The following is a 22476-nucleotide window of genomic DNA, read 5'->3' as shown; positions in this document are numbered from 1 at the left end:
TTAAAAGATCAATAAACAACATCACAACATAATAATTATACCATCAACAGTCAATCCTAATTTATCACATAAGTCTTCAAAACCACTATAAACCTATTTTTCACTCACACTATGTAAATATCATAATTGAACCTAATTAGGACTATTTCACATTGTAGTATAAAAAGAGTGAATCACTTCACCAATCACACTATAATATTTCAAATTGATATATATACTAATCAACTTCAAAATGACAAAATTTCAGTACTATGAATCAATTCAACTTATATATGTAAATTAACTTTTCTTACTTAAAAATAATTTGACACTGAAGAAATCTTCATACTCAAAACTTTATATTCTAAAAATAATCCAAATTTTCACATAACTTATGTTTTTTTTCTTCAAAATTTCAACCTACAAAATAAGCGTCTCTCCTTATACATAAATCACTACAATTTTTTATTCAAATCACTAAAATTCTTATTTTTCAAATTATATAAGTAAATTAAATATAAATATTTCACACATATATATATATAGAGAGAGAGAGAGTTGAGAAATTTATGGACCTCTCTAATTTGAACTATCTCCTTAAAAATATTATCTAAGAAAATGATACATTACAATCCTAAAAGCTTAAATAAAGTATTGAAAATTTATAATTTTAAAGAAATAAAATAATATAATAAATAAATAAAAAATATTTTTATTCTTCACTTAGTTTAAAAAAAACATTATTTAAACTCAAATAAACTTATTCTTACACATTTCATTCACGTCATTAATTACTAGAATGACAATACAACTTTAAGAATAACATTTTCTGACGGAAATACAATGTAATAAATCCTATATAATACATAATAAGAAAATAAATCGTCTGTGTAAAAAAGTAAAATTTCAGTTATGACATGAAGAGAGTGAAACTAATTATAACATGATGGTGGAGAAAAGTATCAACATTACAAAAATAACGTAAAAAAGTATAAAAACTAAAAAAGTAATTACAGAGGTAAAATGCTGAAATACGAATAAACATTTAAATTAACTATTTTAATATTTCTCTTGAAATAAAAAAGTTAATTATATGAAGGGAAATAACTCTAACACAAATGTTTTGTATTTTTAATGACAGAACAATACACTTAATATATATATATATATATATATATATATATATATATATATTAACACATTCACGTTTTGAAAGAGTTTGAGTTGAATTTAAACAGGGTAGATATTTTTTTTTATGGAGAGATGTGTTCAAATGCGCTTTGTAAACCGTGGCAAGTGGTCTTAAATAAAAGTCTATAGAGTTTAGACTTTACAATTCTATTAAACTTTGCTTACCAAATACCCAAAAAGGATAGGATATTTATGGTTCACAAAACTATCTTTTAATTGGCAACTGATAAATTAAATAAGAGTTCATAATTTCTTAATTTATTTGTTTTAAATTAATTTAATGTTCAATGATAAATTTAATTTTTTATTTTAAATTAATTTAATGTTGAATAATCTATTATTACAAGTGTGTAATAGAGATTAAATAATTATTAAAGATAGATCAAAATATTTAAGGATATTCATATGACATTTTACATGTTTAACTCTCAGAGCATTGTTATAAAATTCAATTCCTTTTCCTTTTAAGATAATAAAGGAAAACTATAAAAAAATATATAGAAAGAAGAATAATTAATACAAAGATCAATTCAAATTTTCAGATATTTTTTATTTATTTTGTATAACACAAAGAAATATAAGTATTAGGTAGAATTAATTAATAAATTAGTTGCTAAATATAAAAAGAACATAATAAAGTATAACTACATAAATTTATTATATAAATAAATTTTTAACAAGAATATATTATTATATAATTATAATTATTTTTTAATAATTAAATTCTTCTTAAATTAAATGGTATTTTATTTATTTTTTAAAGATTTATATATTTTTTATATTTCAAGAAATCATTTTTTAAATTAGTTTATTTAATAAGTATTAATAAATTAAATTTTTATTTAATTTTATAATTTTTTTTTATTTTAATATTCAAACTATTGTTATATTGTTTTTTTTACAATTTTTATTATGAATAATTTTTCATATTTAATTACTTTAATTTGTAATATTAAAATTTTATAATTTAATTTATATGAAAATTATAAAATAATCTAACAAATACTAAAAATAATATAAATAAATTATTTAGTTAAAATTGAAAATAAGTAATAGTAAGTAAAAATAAAAAAAAATGAAATATAATAATAGAAAATTAAATAAATCATAAGTTCATACATTTGTGATAATCTTTTACTATATATTTATGAATTAATTAAGTTAATATAAATACTTATCAAAGATAATCCTTAATGTCGTGTTTGTAAAAATGTCTGTGTCATTCTAAGAATTTGATTGAGTGTATTTGGATTAATTTGTATGGAAAGAAAATGAATAGGAAAAAGGGAGAAACACCCTCTAAGGTGAGATGATTTAGGTGAAAATTTGAGGATTAAGTGTCATTTTACCATATTGTCCTTGCATAAGGGTGAATTTTTTTTTCGTGCATGGGTTGTTGGTTATTCTTAGCAAATGGGCACACTACAAAACATCTTGCATGAGTTGTTCTATTTTTGGTGGCAAGCGAGCACAATCTATATAATTTACAAATATTTATTAACACTCAATTTGTATTATTTTAATATTACACAATAAGGATAAATATAAAAACATTTTAAATGAAGGTAACATTATGAATAGATTAATTCAAACATAACAATAGGTTAAATTCATAAATGTTGCACAATTACAATAGATTAAACAATATATTAAATAACGTATACTACTTCAATACTTAATCGATTAAGGTCAATCATTTAATCAATTATGTAGCACATCCTAATCGATTAGACTTTTGAATGTAATTTATTATGAGTTTTTAGTTGATCGATTATCCATTGTCCTCTAATTTGTTATAAATTTTTATTTAATCAATTATTCATTATGTTATAATTAATTATGAGTTTTAGTCCATCAAATATCCACGATGTTGTGTTTGATTATGATTTTTCAGTTAATGAATAATTCATTGTGCTTCTTTTCGACCTCTTTTATTTATATTGTTGTAAATTGTTGTTTAGACTTGTTTGTCAACCAAATTTCATGTTTCATGCATAATTATTACTAATTATTTATTTTCTAATAAACAAACTACAAATTATAATTACAAATATTTTTCTATTTACGTTATAATATTGGTTGTAAAAAATAATTTGTCAAATATTTTATTTAATTAAAAGTTTCCTTCACAAATATATAAATACTACATACCTTTTATATAAAATGTTATATTTATTTTAAAACAAAAATTTACCTAATTTTAGATAATATACTTTAATAAATGTTTAAATTATACAGTATAATATCTTTTACATTTGGGTAACATCAATCGAATCATCTACACACTCTCATCTCATTTACATTTACTTTCAACTCATTTCTACTACATTTAAATAACCAAATTTTCCAATTTTTATCTTTTTTTCCTTTCATCCCAAACCAAACATGTGTTTGGTTTGAGGATGAGAAGTGTGGGGATTTTAGAGAGTGAATGTGTGAGGATAGGACAGGAGAATATGAAAAAGGTGAATGTGTTTGGATTGAGATATGTTAAAGTGAATTGGTGAAAATTTTTTATTAAGATTTGTAAGTGATGTGATAATTATCAATCAGATTATTTTGATTTTTTTAAAGTATAAAATATAATATTACAAATTTACTTTTATCTTTTAAAAAATATTTTGTGTAGATTTGAGTGAATTAAAATTATATAATTTATTTTTTATACCATTAAATAATTAATTTAAAAAAATACAAATTACTTAACGAAAAATAATTTATAATAAAATTTTGAATATTATAAAATTAAAAAAACTATCGTAGTAATTGACTTTCTTTGACTTCTTCTTTATTTTGGAAGGAGATAATATTAAGTGTCTATAAGAATATTTTTCTCCTTTATTTTGTACAGATCTAAATCCAAATGAGTAATATACTCTTAAAAAAGAGGAGATAATTATAAACAAAATATCCTTAAAGTGTAATAAATTTAAAAATAAATATATATAAAAGTTTGAAATTAAATAATATAAAAAAATATTAAAATAATAATAAACATTATAATGTGGTTACATAAAAAAATGTGAGAATGCCTTGGGAAAGGGTAGGATTGTAGGAAGGTTCCGGATGTATCTGTCACGCACTCTCTCCCCATTCTTCCAACTACATAAGCCACTCCAACCCCTTCAGTTTTTCTCACGTCACTTCTCTCTTAAAACCTTTTTCACCATTATGTCTCACAACCCACTTCAACTCTATTTCTAAAACCCATTCCCAAAACTTTTCTCTCCCCACTCACCATAACTTCGATTCATCATCATGTGTGGCGGTGCCATCATCGCTGACTTCATACCCCGCCGTGGCCGCTGCGTGGCTGCCTCTGAGCTCTGGCCAAACTCCTTCGGAAAGGACGATGACTTTGCCTTCGGTTACTCCAACATCGCTAAACAAGAGCCCTCCACTCTCAAAACGGCCCAACCTCCCAAAGGTTAGTGTTGTTCAATGTTAACTCACTCTTTTTTTCCTATTAATTTGTTTATAACGTTAAGATTTTTGTTCTGATGAGATTTTGTACCAACAGTTAGTGAGAAAGTTGAGACCAAACCAATGAAAAGGCAGAGGAAGAATCTCTATAGAGGGATTCGGCAGCGCCCTTGGGGCAAATGGGCTGCGGAGATTCGCGATCCTAGAAAAGGGGTTCGTGTCTGGCTGGGCACCTTCAACACTGCTGAAGAAGCCGCAAGGGCTTATGATCGTGAAGCTCGAAAAATCCGCGGGAAAAAAGCTAAGGTGAATTTCCCTAACGAGGACGATGATTATTCCATTCAAGCTCGTAATCCAATTCCACCTCTTCCTTTCGCAACACAAAACGCTGCCCCGTATCAGCAACAGTACCGCTGTGATCTCAATAATGCCCCTTCAAATCTCAACTTCGAGTTCGGTTATGACCTGAACCACACTGGGGCATTTTCATCCCACGTGGACGCTGTCAAAGCTGACTCGGTTGTTGTTTCCGGCGACGAAAATTCAGGGTTAGCGTCGGGTTCAGAGGGCGCTCATTCTACAAGCGAGTTCATGGGGTCTTGTCAGAAGGTGAACGGTTATTTTAGTAGTACAGTGGTTGAGAAGGAGAAAGAGATAGAGGTGATCGGAGCTGAAGAGGAAAAGAACAAATTGCAGGAGCTTTCTGAGGAACTGATGGCTTACGAGAACTACATGAAGTTTTATCAGATTCCGTACTATGATGGACAATCTATGCCACCGAATAATGTTCAGGAAAGTATTGTCGGGGATCTATGGAATTTCGATTGACGAGGAATCAAGGGTTTTCCTTTCATGCATGTCTTTGTTTCTTCGTCAATAGTACTGTCCAAGCTTTCTTCCCGTTCTGCTGACTAAACTAACATCTCTGCGTTTTGGCAGGGATGGACACAAATGTAAATTGGGTCCTTCGGTGGTACTGGTCTCATGAGTTTCCATTCCAACTCCTTTTCACCATCTTATTATTAATTTATTTGTTTTTAGAATTTATTTATCTTCTATTTTGTTGAATTGTAATTTTTCTTTTGGTAGTTGTTCAACTGTGATTTCACCGGATAAATTTCAAAGTGTTTGAATTTCGATTATGGTTTTTTTTTTTTTTTTTATCTATTTAGTTGCTTCATTTGACTTGTGTCGACGGTGGTTCTGTTGTATCACAAATACTATTACAAAACATTTTTTTTACCAACTTAAATTGGTTTATAAGTGAATGAATGAAAAATATTAAATATTTTTAAAAAAGGTTAACTTGTAAAATGTATTTATACTTTCGGTTTCTCTTGCATTAAAAGTATTTTATAAAAGCTTATCCAAACAGGACTTGAGTTATGGCTTAACATGGGAATTATATTGACGAGTATTTTTAATTATGCAGCGCATGTGGAGAAGCAAGATCTTGAGAAAGTTTTGAAATGGTGAAAGAATTATCCGACAAAAATTGGAAATGTTGGATTGGGATTGAAGGTATTAGGTTTATTAAAGAAGATGTTGTTTGGTTGATTTAAAAAAGGATTAATGATGGAGATTGCGTTGGGGGATGTTGTTCCATCCTTTGGATGATTGAGGCGATGGGATGCAAAGGACGCATATGGTAAAAATAATATAGTGAATCCAGTGGCGCAACTGGTTTTGGGAAGTTAGAAGTTTGAAGCAGGCTTGTTTCTTGGAAGGAAGGAAATTAATTAATAAAACAGCAGACACCGCATACAATGGGCGCCTATGGTTTAGGCTTCAAAAACCTGTACTTCTGCTTACCTATACTTCTATTAAGAAACATAACTCCACTTCTTTTTTAGATATTATTTTAATCATTTTTTATATTATTTGATTATAAATTTAGTTTTAATTAAAATTATCAGATAAGAAATTGTTTACAAAATGGGTTTCAAAGTATAATTTTTCTTCCATGTCACTATTACTTTTCATTTATTATTGTACTAGGTAGTTTAGGGGGCAAACTGGGGCGGATTATGTGGACCGGTTTGCTGAAAAAAAATGGTGGGGCGAGTTGCTTAATTCAATTCACTTAGATCCGCCTTTATAATCCGCAGTTTGCATGGATCAAGTGTGAGCGAAACGGGTTGACATGCATAATTTTAAAATATAGAATTTTTTTTTGCACTTTCATATTTTTTTGTCATGGGTTGACATGCATAATTTTAAAATATAGAATTTTTTTTTGCACTTTCATATTTTTTTGTTATGTAGTCTCATATTTCACATTCTGAAAATTTTAATAACAATTTTAATAACAGCATGTTCCATATAAATAATATTATAAAATTATTTACTTAATGCATCTAAATAATAAAAATTTAAATTTTTTATTTAAAAAATTATTATTTTTTTAAATATTTCTTATGTGAACTGGTTTGCAAATTTTCGAGTAAAAAAAATGAGCAGACTAAAAAAAATTAGCCAACAAATTCTATGCGGGACGGGCAGCATGCATTTCTCAGGTAGCCACACCTCACCTCTATCATGCTCAACGTGTGGGGCCTAATCTTTAGGTTGTTTTATTTTTTTTTTCCAATCCTAAACATTAATGGAAGGGCTTTTCCAAACATTGGTTAAGTGTACAATAAGTTTAACATAATTTAAAGATATAATTCACTTTTATCATTGCAGACATTTTTTAAACAAGTAAGTTTTTCCTATTGTTTTTCTTTCAACAATATGCTATTTTTATAGGTTTAAAGAAAATAATTTAAATTAAATGAAAATGATTTTAAAAATTATTAATAAAAAGTAAAAATTTTCATTTTTCATTTCTTCTAAACATTTACATCTTTAAAATTATATTCTCTATTCTTTTTAAGTTTATGAGATAATGTTTTTTTCTCATTCAAACTCCGTTAGTAGGTGATAGAGTTTAAGTCAAAATTATTTTATTATAATTTTGATTTGATTGAATATCATTTCTATAGTTCAAACTCTTTTTTGTTGTTTATTTCTTTATATGTGTGCGCTTTTACATCTTATGTATTTGGTCAAATGAGAAATTGAAATTTTTTATTTATGGTTTCTAGGTTGAAGTTCTGGAAGAGCATTTTGTGCATTTTTGGAGTTATATAGACTTTAAAGTTACTGTTTCCTTTACAAGAAGTTTCCTTCGATTAGGAAAAGGTAACCGGAATTGTGTATGGAATTAATTTGTATAGTTGAATGTATTGTAACGGCTTGATAAAGCTAAAACATAGTTAGATAATTACTATACACTGTATACCTTAAAAACATAGCCATTTAGATAATCAGCAAAACAAAACAAAATTGTAACATTATAGAATTGAGCCAAATGTTAAGAGATATGTAGGTTGATTGAAGATCGTCAGAGAGTAAATTTGACTTTTAACCTTATTTGTTTATGCTTGAAGTTGGGAGACTGTAGCGTTATGAGCCGAATATGATATTGTATATAAATAGGTCATCTACGATTTCATATTTAGGACATTAATATTATATTAGTGTAAATCAAGAGATCCCGGATAATCAATCTTAAATAAGAGACAACATTTATTATTGAATTAAGCCAATAATAAGATCAAATATAAGGAAAAGGGGGAGAGCACTATCTTATATAAGGGAAAGAAAATAACTCACATAACAAGACAATACAGGAAGTACTTTAAACTCATATTTTACACTATACTTATTATATTTTATGCTCTTACTGACTTGAGTGTCAGAATATCTTCTGCAGGTGAAGTCCCTCATTTCCTTGGAGCCCGTGAAACTTGCAAGGATACAATCACTTATCATCTCAGAGTTTAACCGACCTCAATTACATGCTCTGGTTGAGAAACGTCCCTTTTGACTAGAATAAAAACAAAAATGCATTTCCAAATAATATAAAATAACTAATATCATCAAGCGAGCTAGTGAGTTTCCTCTACCACCTTTAACGAAATTGACTTTCCTTAAAGGCTTAATAGTGTTTCTTTCCCTTATATATGATAGTGTTCTCCCTCATTCTCCTTCTATATGGTATTGTTATTGGCTTAATTCAATAATAAATGTTGTCTCCTATTTAAGGTTGATTATTCGGGATCCCTTAACTTACACTGATACGACATCAATGTTTTTAAATATAAATATTGATAAACGACTTGTTTATACGCAATATCCGTTCAGCCCATATAATTACAAATCCAAATAAAATATAAAAGATAAAATATTGAAAGATAATGGTCAGATGAAATCAACATCATTCAATTTATGTTTCTCAATCATTTCCTACGCTCTCAAACGAGTGGTAAAAACATTTGTATACATACCATATGTGCTTGAGTTATTTATTTATTTTTCAGATAGTAAGTGTGATCTATAAACTTCTTTGCACCTAAAAAGTTGAACTTATTGTAGGGAAACAATTACATTGCCTCCAAAACGTCAGGAGGAATCTGGTATAAACAGCTAATTTTTAAAAATCAAACTATAAAAACAACCGAGTTGTCATATTAATCAAATCCTCATATAATTTGGCATAAATGTCGTAAAATAATGGTTTTAAATTGTCTGCGATTGCAATAATTACTGTTACAGTATAAAGTTTTTTTACTCGTAAGCACTGCACTTCAATGCAGTTGCGGCATGAAAGCACAAATCCATTTATTTGTAATTTCCGACTATCCAAATCACAATTTAAAATCATGGTTCTAATATATGTTCTTATGAACCTCTAACCTGGGTATAAAGCATACATATAGTATCAAAATAAGGTATTTTAATGTAGGCGATGCTGGAAGAAGGAATCATTAGAACAAAACATTACGAGCCAGTTAATCAGATGGTCCAAGCATTTGCTCAGGCACCACAAGTTCGTCGAAATCTTCAGAGCTCAGCACTCCGATTTTCAATGCAGCTTCCTGAAAAATCATTCCACCTTCGATATTTAGCCAAATTTATCGGGCATCCACGAAAAACACAGAAATTATTAAGGAATCAACTCATTCATATTAACGGAAACTCATACAAGAGTTTAACTGCTCCGGTCTTTTTAGCAGTACTAGTACAATTATTTGAGTATTCAAAAAGAGAGATCAAAGCAAAACAAACACAAGAGCGTATGGCAGGAGATCATCACCTTAAGAGTAGTTCCCTCTTTGTGGGCTGTCTTGGCAACTGCTGCTGCTTTGTCATAACCAATTTTCTGAAACAGACAAATAAAATTCAGTTTCAAAAGAATGTAAAAATTAGATAGTTTCAGGATTGACAAGAGGAAACTTACTTGGTTCAAGGATGTCACAAGCATCAGTGACTGCAAGGTGAATCAAAATTGAAACATAAACTAAATTAGCATAAGAATGTAAATGTGATATTTGGCATCATTTTTATATTTGTTTCAAATAAAGTCAACAACTTACCTCACGCAGTAATTTTGAAATTCTTTCCCTATTAGCTTGAATACCTCTCACACAATTCTTTTCAAATGAAGCAACTGAATCTCCCAGCAGTCTCAGCGACTATCAAAATTAAAGAAAGAAAAACGATTAAGCATTCCAGTACATCTTTTAGGTAATGCAGTAAGATATAATATTAAAAAAATTTCTCAGCCTTTAACTTCTGCTACCATACACCAATCTAGCTTAGTGCTGCTTGAACATTCTCTGTTTCTAAGAGTCAGAGACTCTGGGGCTAGGCTTTTAGCTGTTCTAATACCGCGTAAAATGTATGAAGTAAATTAACAGCTTGTTTCACTTTATGTGATCGATAAATTAGAAATATCACACAACACAAAAGTTATATTTAGAACATACACGCAGGAGACAACTGGCAATCATTGGCTTGAATACATTGAGCTCAAAATGACCATTTGATCCACCCACTGTGATCGCAACATGGTTTCCCATGACCTGAAATTGCGAATCATGAAAACAATTCATCAAAAGTTCACGTTGTGACTTTATTACAAGTCGCAGAGACTGTTTGGTAATCAATATTCAATACTCCATTAGTCATAACATTAAAGTATTTTAATAAAATGAAGTGAATTGATGATGTCTACCTGTGCACAAACCATTGTCAAAGCCTCACACTGGGTAGGGTTAACCTTCCCCTGAAACAGAATATGGGTGTGCTTTAGAGTCAAATTCCAATTGTAAGGGAACAAGAAAATGAACTGCAGCAAGTAACCAGAAAACCACTAGTTTGTGTAACAAATGTGAATTCAGTCACAATGAGGATCTTACAGGCATAATGCTGCTTCCTGGTTCATTTTCAGGAAGAATGAGTTCACCAAGACCGCAGCGTGGACCACTATATTTTCCATTGCATTAAGAAAACCCATAAAAGAATACGATTAATTTTCTATTGAACACAAAAGTAGCAGTTACTAGCTACCAACCTTCCTAATAGCCGTATATCATTAGCAATCTTCATCAAAGAAGCCGCAACAGTGTTAAGGGCACCACTAGTTTCAACAAAAGCATCATGAGCAGCCTGCAAAAGAAGAATATATTTTGCTGCATGGGAAGCATGAATTTGAAAAAACTGAGGTAATGAAATGACATATTACACACTAAATACAAGGGGGAAAAGTTGTAGAGATAAACCAAGGCCTCAAACTTATTTTCTGCCGTAGCAAAAGGCAGATTTGTTTCTTCGGCTACTGCTGCTGCTATCTTTGCATCGAACCTGAATGTCATATAACCGTAGAAATAACTTATTTATTGAAATAGAATAATTTTAAAATTGTATGGAAGAAGTCACAAGTATAAACGGTGTCTTTTAATTTGAGGTTCTCAAAAAGTAACATATTCCTATCAAATTGATAACAATAAAATATAGGAACCACCATTTAGTCATAAAAAAAGCATAGATACCCCTTCTTTGTATTCAATCCAGTCCCAACAGCTGTACCACCCTGCGCAAGCTGTTCATCAAGTAAGATCTCTGCTTAGTTAGAATCAAAACTCCAAAAGAAAATTGTGAAGAACAAGCAGTTAGCTTATGTACTTGATTGACTAACCTGATACATGCGTGGCAATGTTCCAATTACTCGATCAATACCATACTTCACCTGCAGATAAAGGAAAAAGGAACGAGAAATCACTACCCAGAGTATTCAAAAGGCAACATAAATGATAGGGAAAATACAAAACAGCGCAAGCCAAACACAAGGAAGCTTACTTGTGTAGTGTACCCACTAAACTCTTGTCCAAGAGTCAAAGGTGTTGCATCTTGAGTATGAGTTCGTCCTATCTTCACAATATCTTCGAATTCAATGGACTGGTATTTTTTAAACAGGAAAGGCAAAATGTAAAACCAAACTCAAAAACAGAAGCAATGATAGAGAAAATCAATTACACAGCCATATATGCCTTCACTTTGTATATAATTTTTCATCTTGGAGTCCACATATTTTTATTGAAGTTATAGGTTCCAAATATGTTTTCTGTCATAATAACTCAACAGCTGTTCCCAAATGCAGAGTGCAAAAACGATAACCCCAAAGGAAAACTTGAGATAAAGAACCACCACTAGCTTAGAAAAGACTAGAAAATTTTATGATGCAATAATACAACCCAGGGAGCCCTGTGTAGACAGTATTAATACGAGTAAAATGGCTACAAACCATAACATAAACATAAAGACTAAAAACATATCAATTCACCGCAATTCTTACATTTATATCACAGGAAAAAACATGTCACTGTATAATGCAAATCGCTTAAAACCCCCTCTAACGACACAACATACAAGATGGCTGGAGGGGGACGTAATCTATCCACCGTACTGTTAATCAAAAAGTATGAAATAGAATTCAAACCTTTGAGTTTAGTGCACCAAGCAAGATTTTCAGACTGGGGATTAGTCTTGAGTTTATTTCAATTGCAGCTGCAATGTGCATTACCTGGAAAGAAGTACACAAACAAAGATTAAAAAGAAATCAATATTTTAAACAAGGTAGAACAGTAGATAAACAAAGTATAACAAACTGTTTATCAGGAATTGTACTATATTAATACCGAGCCAATTCAATAAGAAATTTGGAAACACATCATTATAATATACTTACAGTTGGGAATGTATCATTTGAAGACTGTGATCTATTGACATGATCATTTGGGTGCACAAATTTTTCACCACGCTTATGGCCAAGAATCTCTGCTGCTCGGTTAGCAATAACCTGAAAAGTTCAGGAAAAAAAGAAATACTAATCTAGGATCCTGAAGTGTGTGCTGCAGAAGCTTATGATTTTGTGCAGCTGACAAATAATTGTAGCAACCTCGTTAGCATTCATGTTAGTTTGTGTGCCACTTCCAGTTTGCCATACAACGAGTGGAAAATGTTCGTTCAGTTTTCCCTCTGCTACTTCTTGTGCTGCTTGCATTATCGCTTCTCCTACATTGGGATCAAGACCATACTCCATGTTCACCTGCATTCAGATATTAGACCTTTTATATCAAATATATTTTCTAAATTTCATGTAACTTTTCAATTTTCATTTTATCTTTAGCATTTCACTTTTACTAAAATAATAAATTCATTACAGCTACCATTTAGCATATTTAATATCAAATAGATTTGAGTTATTTTGTTTCTTTAAAAACGATTTTTTTACAATAATAACTAAACTATTGTTAATAATACTGTAAAACAATGTTTGCAATTGAAAACTATAATATATTGATATGATTTAATAATTTTAGACGAGTTATACAATGCAATATCTTCTTTCTTAAAAAGAAATTAAGTTTTTCAATATTATAATACTGATTAGAACTTAAAATATTTTTGTCTTTTAGCTTTTAGGATTCATAAAAAAACGTGATTTCATATTCTAAAAATTCATCCAAATCAGTTTCAAGAAATAAATCTGATACACAAATCAATACAAATAGAATGTCATTTATATTTTTCTTTCATAAATTTAAGTTTCATATAAATTAGAATTTTACCATGTGTGTCAAGAAAAAAATAGTTTCATATAAATAATATTTATAATAAATTAAATAATTTTAATAAATATATTGTAAATAAAATATGTGATAAAAAATTCTTTAATCATGAGTTTATTTTAAATTTATGATAACTAAGATAAAAAAATAATAATTAGTTAATATATTTATTAAATTAAATACTATTTTATAAACTAAAAAAATCATTAGTGACTAAAATAATTTCTATTATTAATAAAAAATAAAAAATTAATTTCTAAATTATTATCTAACATTAACTACCAATTTTTTAACTACTAATTACTTTAAATTTTAAATTACTCTTAAATTAGTTAGTAGCTAATGTTATATAATAATTTTAAAACTAGTTTATAAATTTTTATTAATAATAGAAATTAATTTAGATACCAATATTTTTTTTAGTTTATAAAATAGTATATAATTTAATTAATAGAGTAATTAATTAATTTTTATCTCTAAAATTAGTTGTTAGTAGTGATTTTCTTGTAGTGATATTTTTTTTAATGTATTTTTCAAGATTATTTTAACTATTGATTATTTCATTACAAAATATTAAAATTTAACTTAAAAAATAAAGATTAAAATCGAAACTTAAATTAAAAATAAGATCAATGCACAAAGACAACAAATTCAGAAAATCAAGTATATAGATAAATATAAATAATAGTGATTTGAGATAGTAGTAAATAGGATGTGAAATGACTCATCCAATTCATTCTTCAAAAAATTGATTGGGTTGAATTGAATTTATTTTAAGATTAAGTTGAAAATCTCAACTCAGATTGCAAGTTGAGTTGGATTCAATCATCAAATTAGTAAAAAATTAAAAGAAGAAGGTTATAAAAGAGTAAACTACCCATGAGTTGGATTTTCAAATAAATAAGCATAAATGATCTAAACATTTGTCAAAATTATAATAATATTATCTTACTAAATTGCCCTGACAAAAAATTCTTTTAGATTGTCATGGGTTAAATAAATATAAAGCAAGAAAACTACAAAAGAAAACATAAAATATTATGTTCAATTAAAAGGTTTAAAAGATGAATTGGTCAACTATTTTGGTGAATAAAGTGGTTGATCCATCAAATTTATCCTACTTTGTCATCTTTACTTAAGATTTTTTTTTTCTTTTTAAATTAAATTAAATTTAAAATTCAGAAATATATTTGAAAAAAAAAAACTGTTAATTAAGTAAGAGTGATAATCAATATTTTTTAAAAAAACTTGTCATTAAATCAATTAAAAGATTGGCATAATGTTCAATAGTTTAACTATGACTAAACTTGTATTAATAACATAATAAGATAATTTTAAAGAAATAAATTGGCATATTTTGAAGATAATGTTATTGATTTTTTCCGATCCATTTTGCGATTTTTTTCAATCCAATTAATTATTATTGAAATCGACCACTTAAACATTTCACCATGATTCGACTAAATCTAAATTTGTTATTTTTGAAAGTCGCCTAAAAATAAGAGGATTATTCTGCTGATGCTCTTGAATGGTGTTTCCATCATTTTTATGTTCAAAACGCAGGTGGTAGATCCAAAAATGTTTTAGTTCTATAAACACTCTGATTCAAAATAATTGTTTAAATAATAATAAAATTATATTTAAATAATTAGTAATGACATTGATCTTAAAGAATATTTAAGCTTAATAATGAAAATACTGATATGAGTATAAGTTTTATGATTGGATAATTGAAATTAATAATAAAGATTTAAAAAAAAGACCTTAGCAGCGCATTTCTTCAAGATGCCAAAGGCGCGAATGATGGGTTGGGGCATGCGTTCAGAAAGGCCACCAATATCGAAGTTGTGCAAGGATCTTTGAGTTTGTGCTCCCCATAATCTACAATAAAGAGTGCACCAACACAAAACAACCACAAGTGTGAGTTCAAAAACAAAGTAGAGAAATGGAAAATGGTGGCAAAGGAAGATCAAAGAACTTGTCCGAGGGAACTTCAACTGATCCAAAGCTATCTGTTTCTTCCCTCATGCTCTTCGATCTTTCAAATCTACGCAATAAGCTTTCAATGCTGCCCTTCTAATAAGTAATAACATCAGCAGACACTTTCCTTTTCAGGAATTAAAGAACTTTCGTAATCTGTAAAATAATATGAGCAATGTGGCCACTCCTGCCCGACCAGGAATTCATCATACGGATCAATTATTTCTCAAAAATTAAACACCACACTTCTCCTACACTATGCACTTCTTGCACTTCCATGATTTAACCCATCAGTTTAGATTTTCTATTAGATCTTTGGTATGTATTATTATTATAATTTTAAAATAGACTCGTTTTAATATATTGTTTTTTAATATATTTTAAATTATCAACACGTACTTCCTACTAAAATGTTATGAAAACTTTTGGGCCTAATTGAAGTATGGTGAAGAATTATAGAAGTTGGACATATTCAACCCCATTACTATTATTACTATTATATTATAAAATGAATAAGAAAGAAAGAGAAAACATGGAGTCCCAGTCAATGCTTAGCAAATATTTAATTAGATCAGAATAGACTCTTTGCAAAATTTACAGGTAAAACCCGCAAAACACACTCAATTCATTGTCTATCCTTGTACAAAATATTATTTTAGAAACACACTACATGACGGGAAATAAAAATGACAGCGAACTTAAAGATTTGTATCTATATAAACATTATTAAACACCCGTTTTACCTCGCCTTTCCTTCTTTATCAACTAACAGATTCGTCGCCTAAGCAAGACAAAAACATGAAAAGTTTTAAAATTATTACAAATTTGCAATCCAAAAAACATTGCAAATACAGTGCAAGGAAAATAAATAAAATTTTTCCCTTTATTTGGGTCAGGACGTTTCTGCAATACATTGTCCCGTTACAAATGTGGAAGAGCTCTTCCCTCAGGAATCTCAACTAAGGAAGCCAAAATTATTGAATATTGGATTGCCATTTCTCAATCCAGTCAATGGGTATGGCTAAAAAATTCTACCTCAATGTCAAAACATTACGAGCCAGTCAATCGGACGGTCCAAGCATTTTCTCAGGTACCACAAGCTTGTCAAACTCTTCAGAGCTCAGCACTCCGAGTTTCAGTGCGGCTTCCTAAACAATCATTTCAATTTCGATATTTAGTCACAATTTATTGGGCATCCACGAAAAGCATAGAATTTATTAAGGAATCCGTTCTCTCATATAAACAGCACAACACAAAAATTAATGACGGTAACCACAATACATGAGTCTAAATGGATCTGCGTCTACAAGGATACTCGTATAAAGAATATGCTTCTTATATTTAATTTGTTAAGAACTAATACATGCTAGCATAATTTTTATTAATATTAAAAAGAGGTCAAAATAAGCAAGATAAACAGCAAAACAATTATAACAAGGCATCATAAATAAAAAAAATAAAAATAAAAAAGGCATCATAGTCACCTTCAGAGTAGTCCCCTCTTTGTGGGCTGTCTTGGCCACTGCCGCTGCTTTGTCATAACCAATTTTCTGTAACAGACACAGATTCGACTCAGTTTCAAAACAATTTGAAAATTACGAAGTTACAGGAGTAGACAAGAGGAAGCTTACTGGATTCAAGGATGTGACAAGCATAAGTGACTGCAAGGTGAATTAAAAGTAAACACAGTAAATTAGCACAAGGGTGTAAATCTATCTGGCGTCATCTGAGATTTGTTTCAAATAAGTCTGCAACTCACCTCATGCAGTAATTTTGAAATTCTTTCCCTATTAGCTTGAATACCTCTCACGCAATTCTTTTCAAAGGAAGCAGATGAATCTCCAAGCAGTCTCAGCGACTATCTCAATCAAAATAAAGATTTGGCATATCAGTACATCTTTTAGGGAATACAGTAGTAATTTATATTGCAAAATTTTGGAGTAACCATAAAAGCCACCGTGGTATCCTTAGTTTGCACAAGCCCTAGCCATTTTTATCTTCCGTTTTGTGGGACATCACCATATACCATCTCATCACACAGACACATGAACAGCGGAAAACAAGAATACTAAAACATAACGGTATCTAAAGCATCTTCCATCCCCATTTCCTATTTTACTGACATACCAAAGAACATCTAACTTTCCAGTCAAGTCCATCTGACTAATATTGTATAACAAATTTTCTGATGCCAAACTGACAATATAGAAATTAACTTGCGCAACCCGTATATTAAGCTTAGTGCTGCTTGAACAATCTCGTTTTCTATGAACCTTGTGAGCTTGGACTAGTTTAGAAGTCCAAGTTTAAGTATACAAAATAGAATTCAGTTTCTTTTTTATAACATTAAATCTAACAGCCAAAGCAATAATTTCTAGCTAAGCTTTATAATTTCGCTTACAAAATTTGAACCAAATAACAGCTAGTCAGAAGTTCCACTGTGATTGATAGATTAAAAATAACACAATACAAATAGTATATGCAAAACATACATGCAGGAGACAACTGGCAATCATTGGCTTGAACACATTGAGCTCAAAGTGACCATTTGATCCACCCACTGTAACTGCAACATGGTTTCCCATGACCTGAAATTTATAAATCATGACACCAATTCAGAAAGTTCAAGTCACCAAACTGTGTGATTTATAACCAAGTCATACAGACTTTTTTGCTAATCAGTACTTCATTAGTAAGTACTTCAATAAAATGAGGTCAATTGATGTCTACCTGTGCACACACCATTGTCAAAGCCTCACATTGGGTAGGGTTAACCTTCCCCTGAAACAGAATATGGTTGTGGCTTAGAGTCAAATTCCAATTGTCAGGCAAATAAAATAATGAACTATAGCAAGTAACAAGAAAACAACAGGTTTGTGTAACAAATACAAATTCAGTCAGCATGAAAATCTTACAGGCATAATACTGCTTCCCGGTTCATTTTCAGGAAGAATGAGTTCACCAAGACCACAACGTGGACCACTATATTTGGATAGCAATAAAAAAACCATAAAAGAATATGATTAATTTTCTCCTGAACATAAAAAGCAATCCGAAAATCAGTGTCATATAAGTAGTACCGTACCTTCCTAATAACCGTATATCATTACCAATCTTCATCAAAGAAGCCGCAATGGTGTTTAGGGCTCCACTGGTTTCAACAAAAGCATCATGGGCAGCCTGCAAAAGGAGAATATTTACACACTACAAGCCAATGTTTTGCTGCGTGCAAAGCAACTTCAATGAAAGAACCTGACGTAATGAAATATCACACGACACATTAAATACAAGGAGGGGGAAAGTTGTAGTAGCAAACCAAGGCCTCAAACTTATTTTCTGCCGTAACAAAAGGCAGATTTGTTTCGTCTGCCACAGCTGCTGCTATCTTAGCATCAAACCTGAATTTCATCCAGAAAACTATCACTGTTTATCCAAATTTATTTCTTTAGAAGTTAAATTCTTCAGCCCAGAACGGAAGGCCGGTGATAGTAGTTATTTTCACAATAAAACAAACTCAAACATATGGTCTCCAGAGGGTATAGAAAATATCCAATTTTCAACAACTACATCCATAATAAATTGAAATCAGTGGTGGAAAATGTGTGCATGCATCATGCATGTCAATCCAGGCAATGTCCATTCCTTGTTGGTATTGAATGACAGTAAGAAAGTGGACTATGCGAATATACTAAACAGAATGAAAACGAAAACTGCTATCAAATTCATTTTGGTAGACAACAAATAACAAATTACAAAAATAAAACAAAACATCAAAATTTAAAAAAATATATATATATAAGAACCGCCACTTAGTTATCAGAAAAGCACACATACCCCTTCTTTGTATTCAATCCAGTCCCTACAGCTGTACCACCCTGGGCAAGCTGTTCATCAAGTAACATCTCTGCTTAGTCAGAATCAGAACTCCAAAAGAAAATAGTAAAGAACAAACAATTAGCTTTTGTATTTGTTTGTCTAACCTGATACATGTGCGGCAATGTGCTAATTACTCGATCAATACCATACTTCACCTGCAGATGAAGGAAAAGGTAATGAGAAATCACTCCCCAAGTAGTGTCAGTATTTTACAAAACAGCACGAGCTAAACATAAGCAAGCTTACTTGTGTTGAATACCCACTAAACTCTTGGCCAAGAGTCAAAGGTGTTGCATCTTGAGTATGAGTGCGTCCAATCTTGACAATATCTTTGAATTCAATTGACTGCCATTTTTTTAAAAAAAGGAAAAAAATAATTAGATTATACTACAAAAACAATGATAAAAAACCATTTGAGGGAAACCAATTACAAAGTCAAATGCTTTCAGTTTATAGGATTACATCTTAGAGGCTTATATTCTATCAAAGTTAGAAGGTTCCAAGCATGCTTTCTGTCATATAACTCGTTAGATATCTTGAATGCAAACTTGGCAGCCCAAAAGGAAAATCGAGAAAAAAGAGCCAGAGAAAACCACAAGCTTAGAGTAGTACTAGAAAATTTTACCATGCTATAATACACTAGAAAAAATTTATATGCCGTGTTGACAGTATTAGTATTGGCAAAATGGCCAGAAACCCAGAACCATTAGATAATCATATAAAGACTGGAGAATAAAAATCAATTAACTCTTCGCACATTTACAACACATATTTCAATGTAACACGGAAAAAACAAGTCGGGTATTATGCAAATTACTCAAAATCCCCTCTAATCAGGATGGTACGACGCAATAAATGGCAGGAGGGGGACTGTAATCTATCAAACAAACTAACTAGTCTAAAAGTATGAACTAGAATTCAAACCTTTGAGTTTAGGGTGCCATGTAAGGTTTTCAGGCTAGGGATTAATCTCGAGTTTATTTCCATTGCAGCTGCAATGTGCATTACCTTAAAAGAAGTAACAAATACAGATTATAAAGAAATCAATATTCTAAAAATACCAGAATAGTAGGTAAACAAAGTATAAGAAACACTATAGGAACTGTACTGCGTCGATAGCGAACGAGCCTAATCAATAAGAAATTCGGGAACATGTCATTGTAAGATGCTTACGGTTGGGAATGTATCATTAGAAGACTGCGATCTATTAACATGGTCATTTGGGTGCACAACCTTCTCACCACGCTTGTGGCCAAGAATCTCTGCCGCCCGGTTTGCAATAACCTGAAAAGTTCAGAAAAATAAAAACTATTTTTTACAATAGAAAATGAGAACCTGTTAATTCAGAAATGTTCCTTGGCAAAAAGAAAACAGATTCTCAAGAGTTAAATACAACTATGAAAAAGCAATAATATAGAGTGAAGATAAATATTGATCATAGACTAATCTAGGACCCTTAATGTGTTCTGTTCTGTAATATATTTGCAATCAGAGCATTCAGGTTTGGTGCAGCTGACAAAGTAGCAACTAGCAAGCACTAACCTCGTTAGCGTTCATGTTACTCTGAGTGCCACTTCCAGTTTGCCATACAACGAGAGGGAAATGATCGTTTAGTTTTCCCTCTGCCACTTCTTGAGCTGCTTGCATTATCGCTTTTCCAACGTTGGGATCAAGACCATACTCCATGTTTACCTGAAGTAAGAAACAAAAGAATCGATCGATACAGATCAATAATGAAAAGGCAATTGATTAGATTGAAATCCACGACCAAAATAATAAGGTAGAAAATGATTATAGTGCTATATGCTAGCAGAAAAGGCGAAAACGTTTGTTGAACCTTAGCAGCGCATTTCTTCAAGACGCCAAAAGCGCGGACGATGGGTTCGGGCATGCGTTCGCGGGGGCCACCGATATCGAAGTTCTGCAACGATCTTTGAGTTTGTGCCCCCCATAATCTAATTAACAGTGCATAAACACAATAGAATCAGATTAATTATTAAAAGAAGAAAAAAAGGAAATGGAAAAAGAGAAAGCAAGGGAAAGAAAGAGGAACTTGTCGGAGGGGACTTGAATGGGTCCGAAGGTGTCTCTTTCTTCTCTGAAGGAAGAGGAGTAGGATCTGGAAGAGGAAGCAAAACGCAAAGCAAGGAGCGTCGTCGAGTTGGATCCAGTTGATAAACGACGAGACGCCGCGTACAACGCCATGGTTCAGTTTGAATGTGCGGTGGCTGAGGCGGCGGAGGAGTCACCGGAGAATAGTTGTAGTGAGACCAATAGAATTCAATAAAATACTGCGAAAAATAAAAACAGGGAAAGTAGCCAATAAAGATACAACGCGATTGCGCAGTCTTCTTGGTAGTTGGAGCAGAAATGAATAAAACAAGTAGTTTGGGCTTGCTATTGGCACCCCATTATTTAAACTCCAAACTTTGGGCTTCTTTTATTCTTTTAGACGAAAATACTTCCACGGCAATTACTTCCTGCACCATGTCACAGCACCCAATTTTAGTGTGAAGAGATGAAAATATCCTTAAATAAAAGGGTACATATAAAAATACATTACAAATCCCTTTTCCAGAACATTCTCAGAATTTTTATTCCATAATGAACTTTTTGTGTTGTGGATTTTTTTTTTCCATAATGAAATTTCATTTTTGAATTCTATTCCGAATTTTTTATTTTCAGACAAAAAATATTTTTTAGATCTACTTTTTTTGTCCAGTGTAATAGTACAGACAAAAAATATTTTTTAGATCTATTTTTTTGTCTAGTGTAATAGTAAAAACTTAAGAGACTTATCTAAGTTCTTTCCAATCATAAAAATAAAAATAAATAATAATAAAAATAATTAAAAATATAAAAATAATAATTAAAAAAATTAAATTAAAATATGCAGGATTATATACGGATTTAGCTATGGATTGGAGTTTATAAATTGAATTTTTTAGTATAAATTAATTTAAAATTTAATGTGGAGCTTTTTAATCTTTATTTTTTTTGGTTAAATATAGTTTATGAATAGCTAATATATGTGAGAAATCTGTTTAATGTATTTTTTTTAACATTAATA

The 22476-nt window shown here is 30.3% G+C and overlaps 3 protein-coding genes across 3 annotated transcripts; 1 reads left to right on the top strand and 2 right to left on the bottom strand.

Moving 5' to 3' along the window:
* Positions 1–4306: 4306 nt before the first annotated feature.
* LOC137830238 (uncharacterized) lies at positions 4307–5735 on the top strand. The gene is made up of 2 exons (XM_068637435.2): positions 4307–4597; positions 4691–5735. Exons 1-2 carry the CDS (start codon positions 4429–4431, stop codon positions 5419–5421), a joined length of 900 nt encoding a protein of 299 aa, XP_068493536.1. The 5' UTR covers positions 4307–4428; the 3' UTR covers positions 5422–5735.
* A 3364-nt stretch (positions 5736–9099) lies between these two features.
* Positions 9100–15704, bottom strand: LOC137830237 (fumarate hydratase 1, mitochondrial). Its single transcript, XM_068637434.2, has 17 exons — positions 15529–15704; positions 15314–15431; positions 12878–13027; positions 12668–12778; positions 12419–12502; positions 11779–11877; positions 11618–11668; positions 11472–11521; positions 11202–11283; positions 10994–11088; positions 10839–10905; positions 10655–10705; positions 10407–10502; positions 10014–10112; positions 9878–9907; positions 9734–9799; positions 9100–9515 (listed from the first exon to the last, which is right to left on the bottom strand). Exons 1-17 carry the CDS (start codon positions 15576–15578, stop codon positions 9429–9431), a joined length of 1386 nt encoding a protein of 461 aa, XP_068493535.1. The 5' UTR covers positions 15579–15704; the 3' UTR covers positions 9100–9428.
* Positions 15705–16329: 625 nt separating this feature from the next.
* Positions 16330–21816, bottom strand: LOC137830236 (fumarate hydratase 1, mitochondrial). Its single transcript, XM_068637433.1, has 17 exons — positions 21460–21816; positions 21244–21361; positions 20949–21098; positions 20580–20690; positions 20331–20414; positions 19653–19751; positions 19511–19561; positions 19365–19414; positions 18847–18928; positions 18616–18710; positions 18446–18512; positions 18261–18311; positions 18023–18118; positions 17290–17388; positions 17162–17191; positions 17015–17080; positions 16330–16678 (listed from the first exon to the last, which is right to left on the bottom strand). The coding sequence occupies exons 1-17, from the start codon at positions 21609–21611 to the stop codon at positions 16592–16594; spliced, it is 1488 nt and encodes a 495-aa protein (XP_068493534.1). The 5' UTR covers positions 21612–21816; the 3' UTR covers positions 16330–16591.
* Between the last annotated feature and the right edge of the window lie 660 nt (positions 21817–22476).

Source organism: Phaseolus vulgaris, chromosome 7 (genome assembly GCF_051622355.1).
Source record: "Phaseolus vulgaris cultivar YP4 chromosome 7, ASM5162235v1, whole genome shotgun sequence".
In the NCBI taxonomy this organism is placed as follows: Eukaryota; Viridiplantae; Streptophyta; class Magnoliopsida; order Fabales; family Fabaceae; genus Phaseolus; species Phaseolus vulgaris.
The sequence above is the reverse complement of the archived record's forward strand: the minus strand, read 5'-3'. Positions and strand labels throughout refer to the sequence as shown.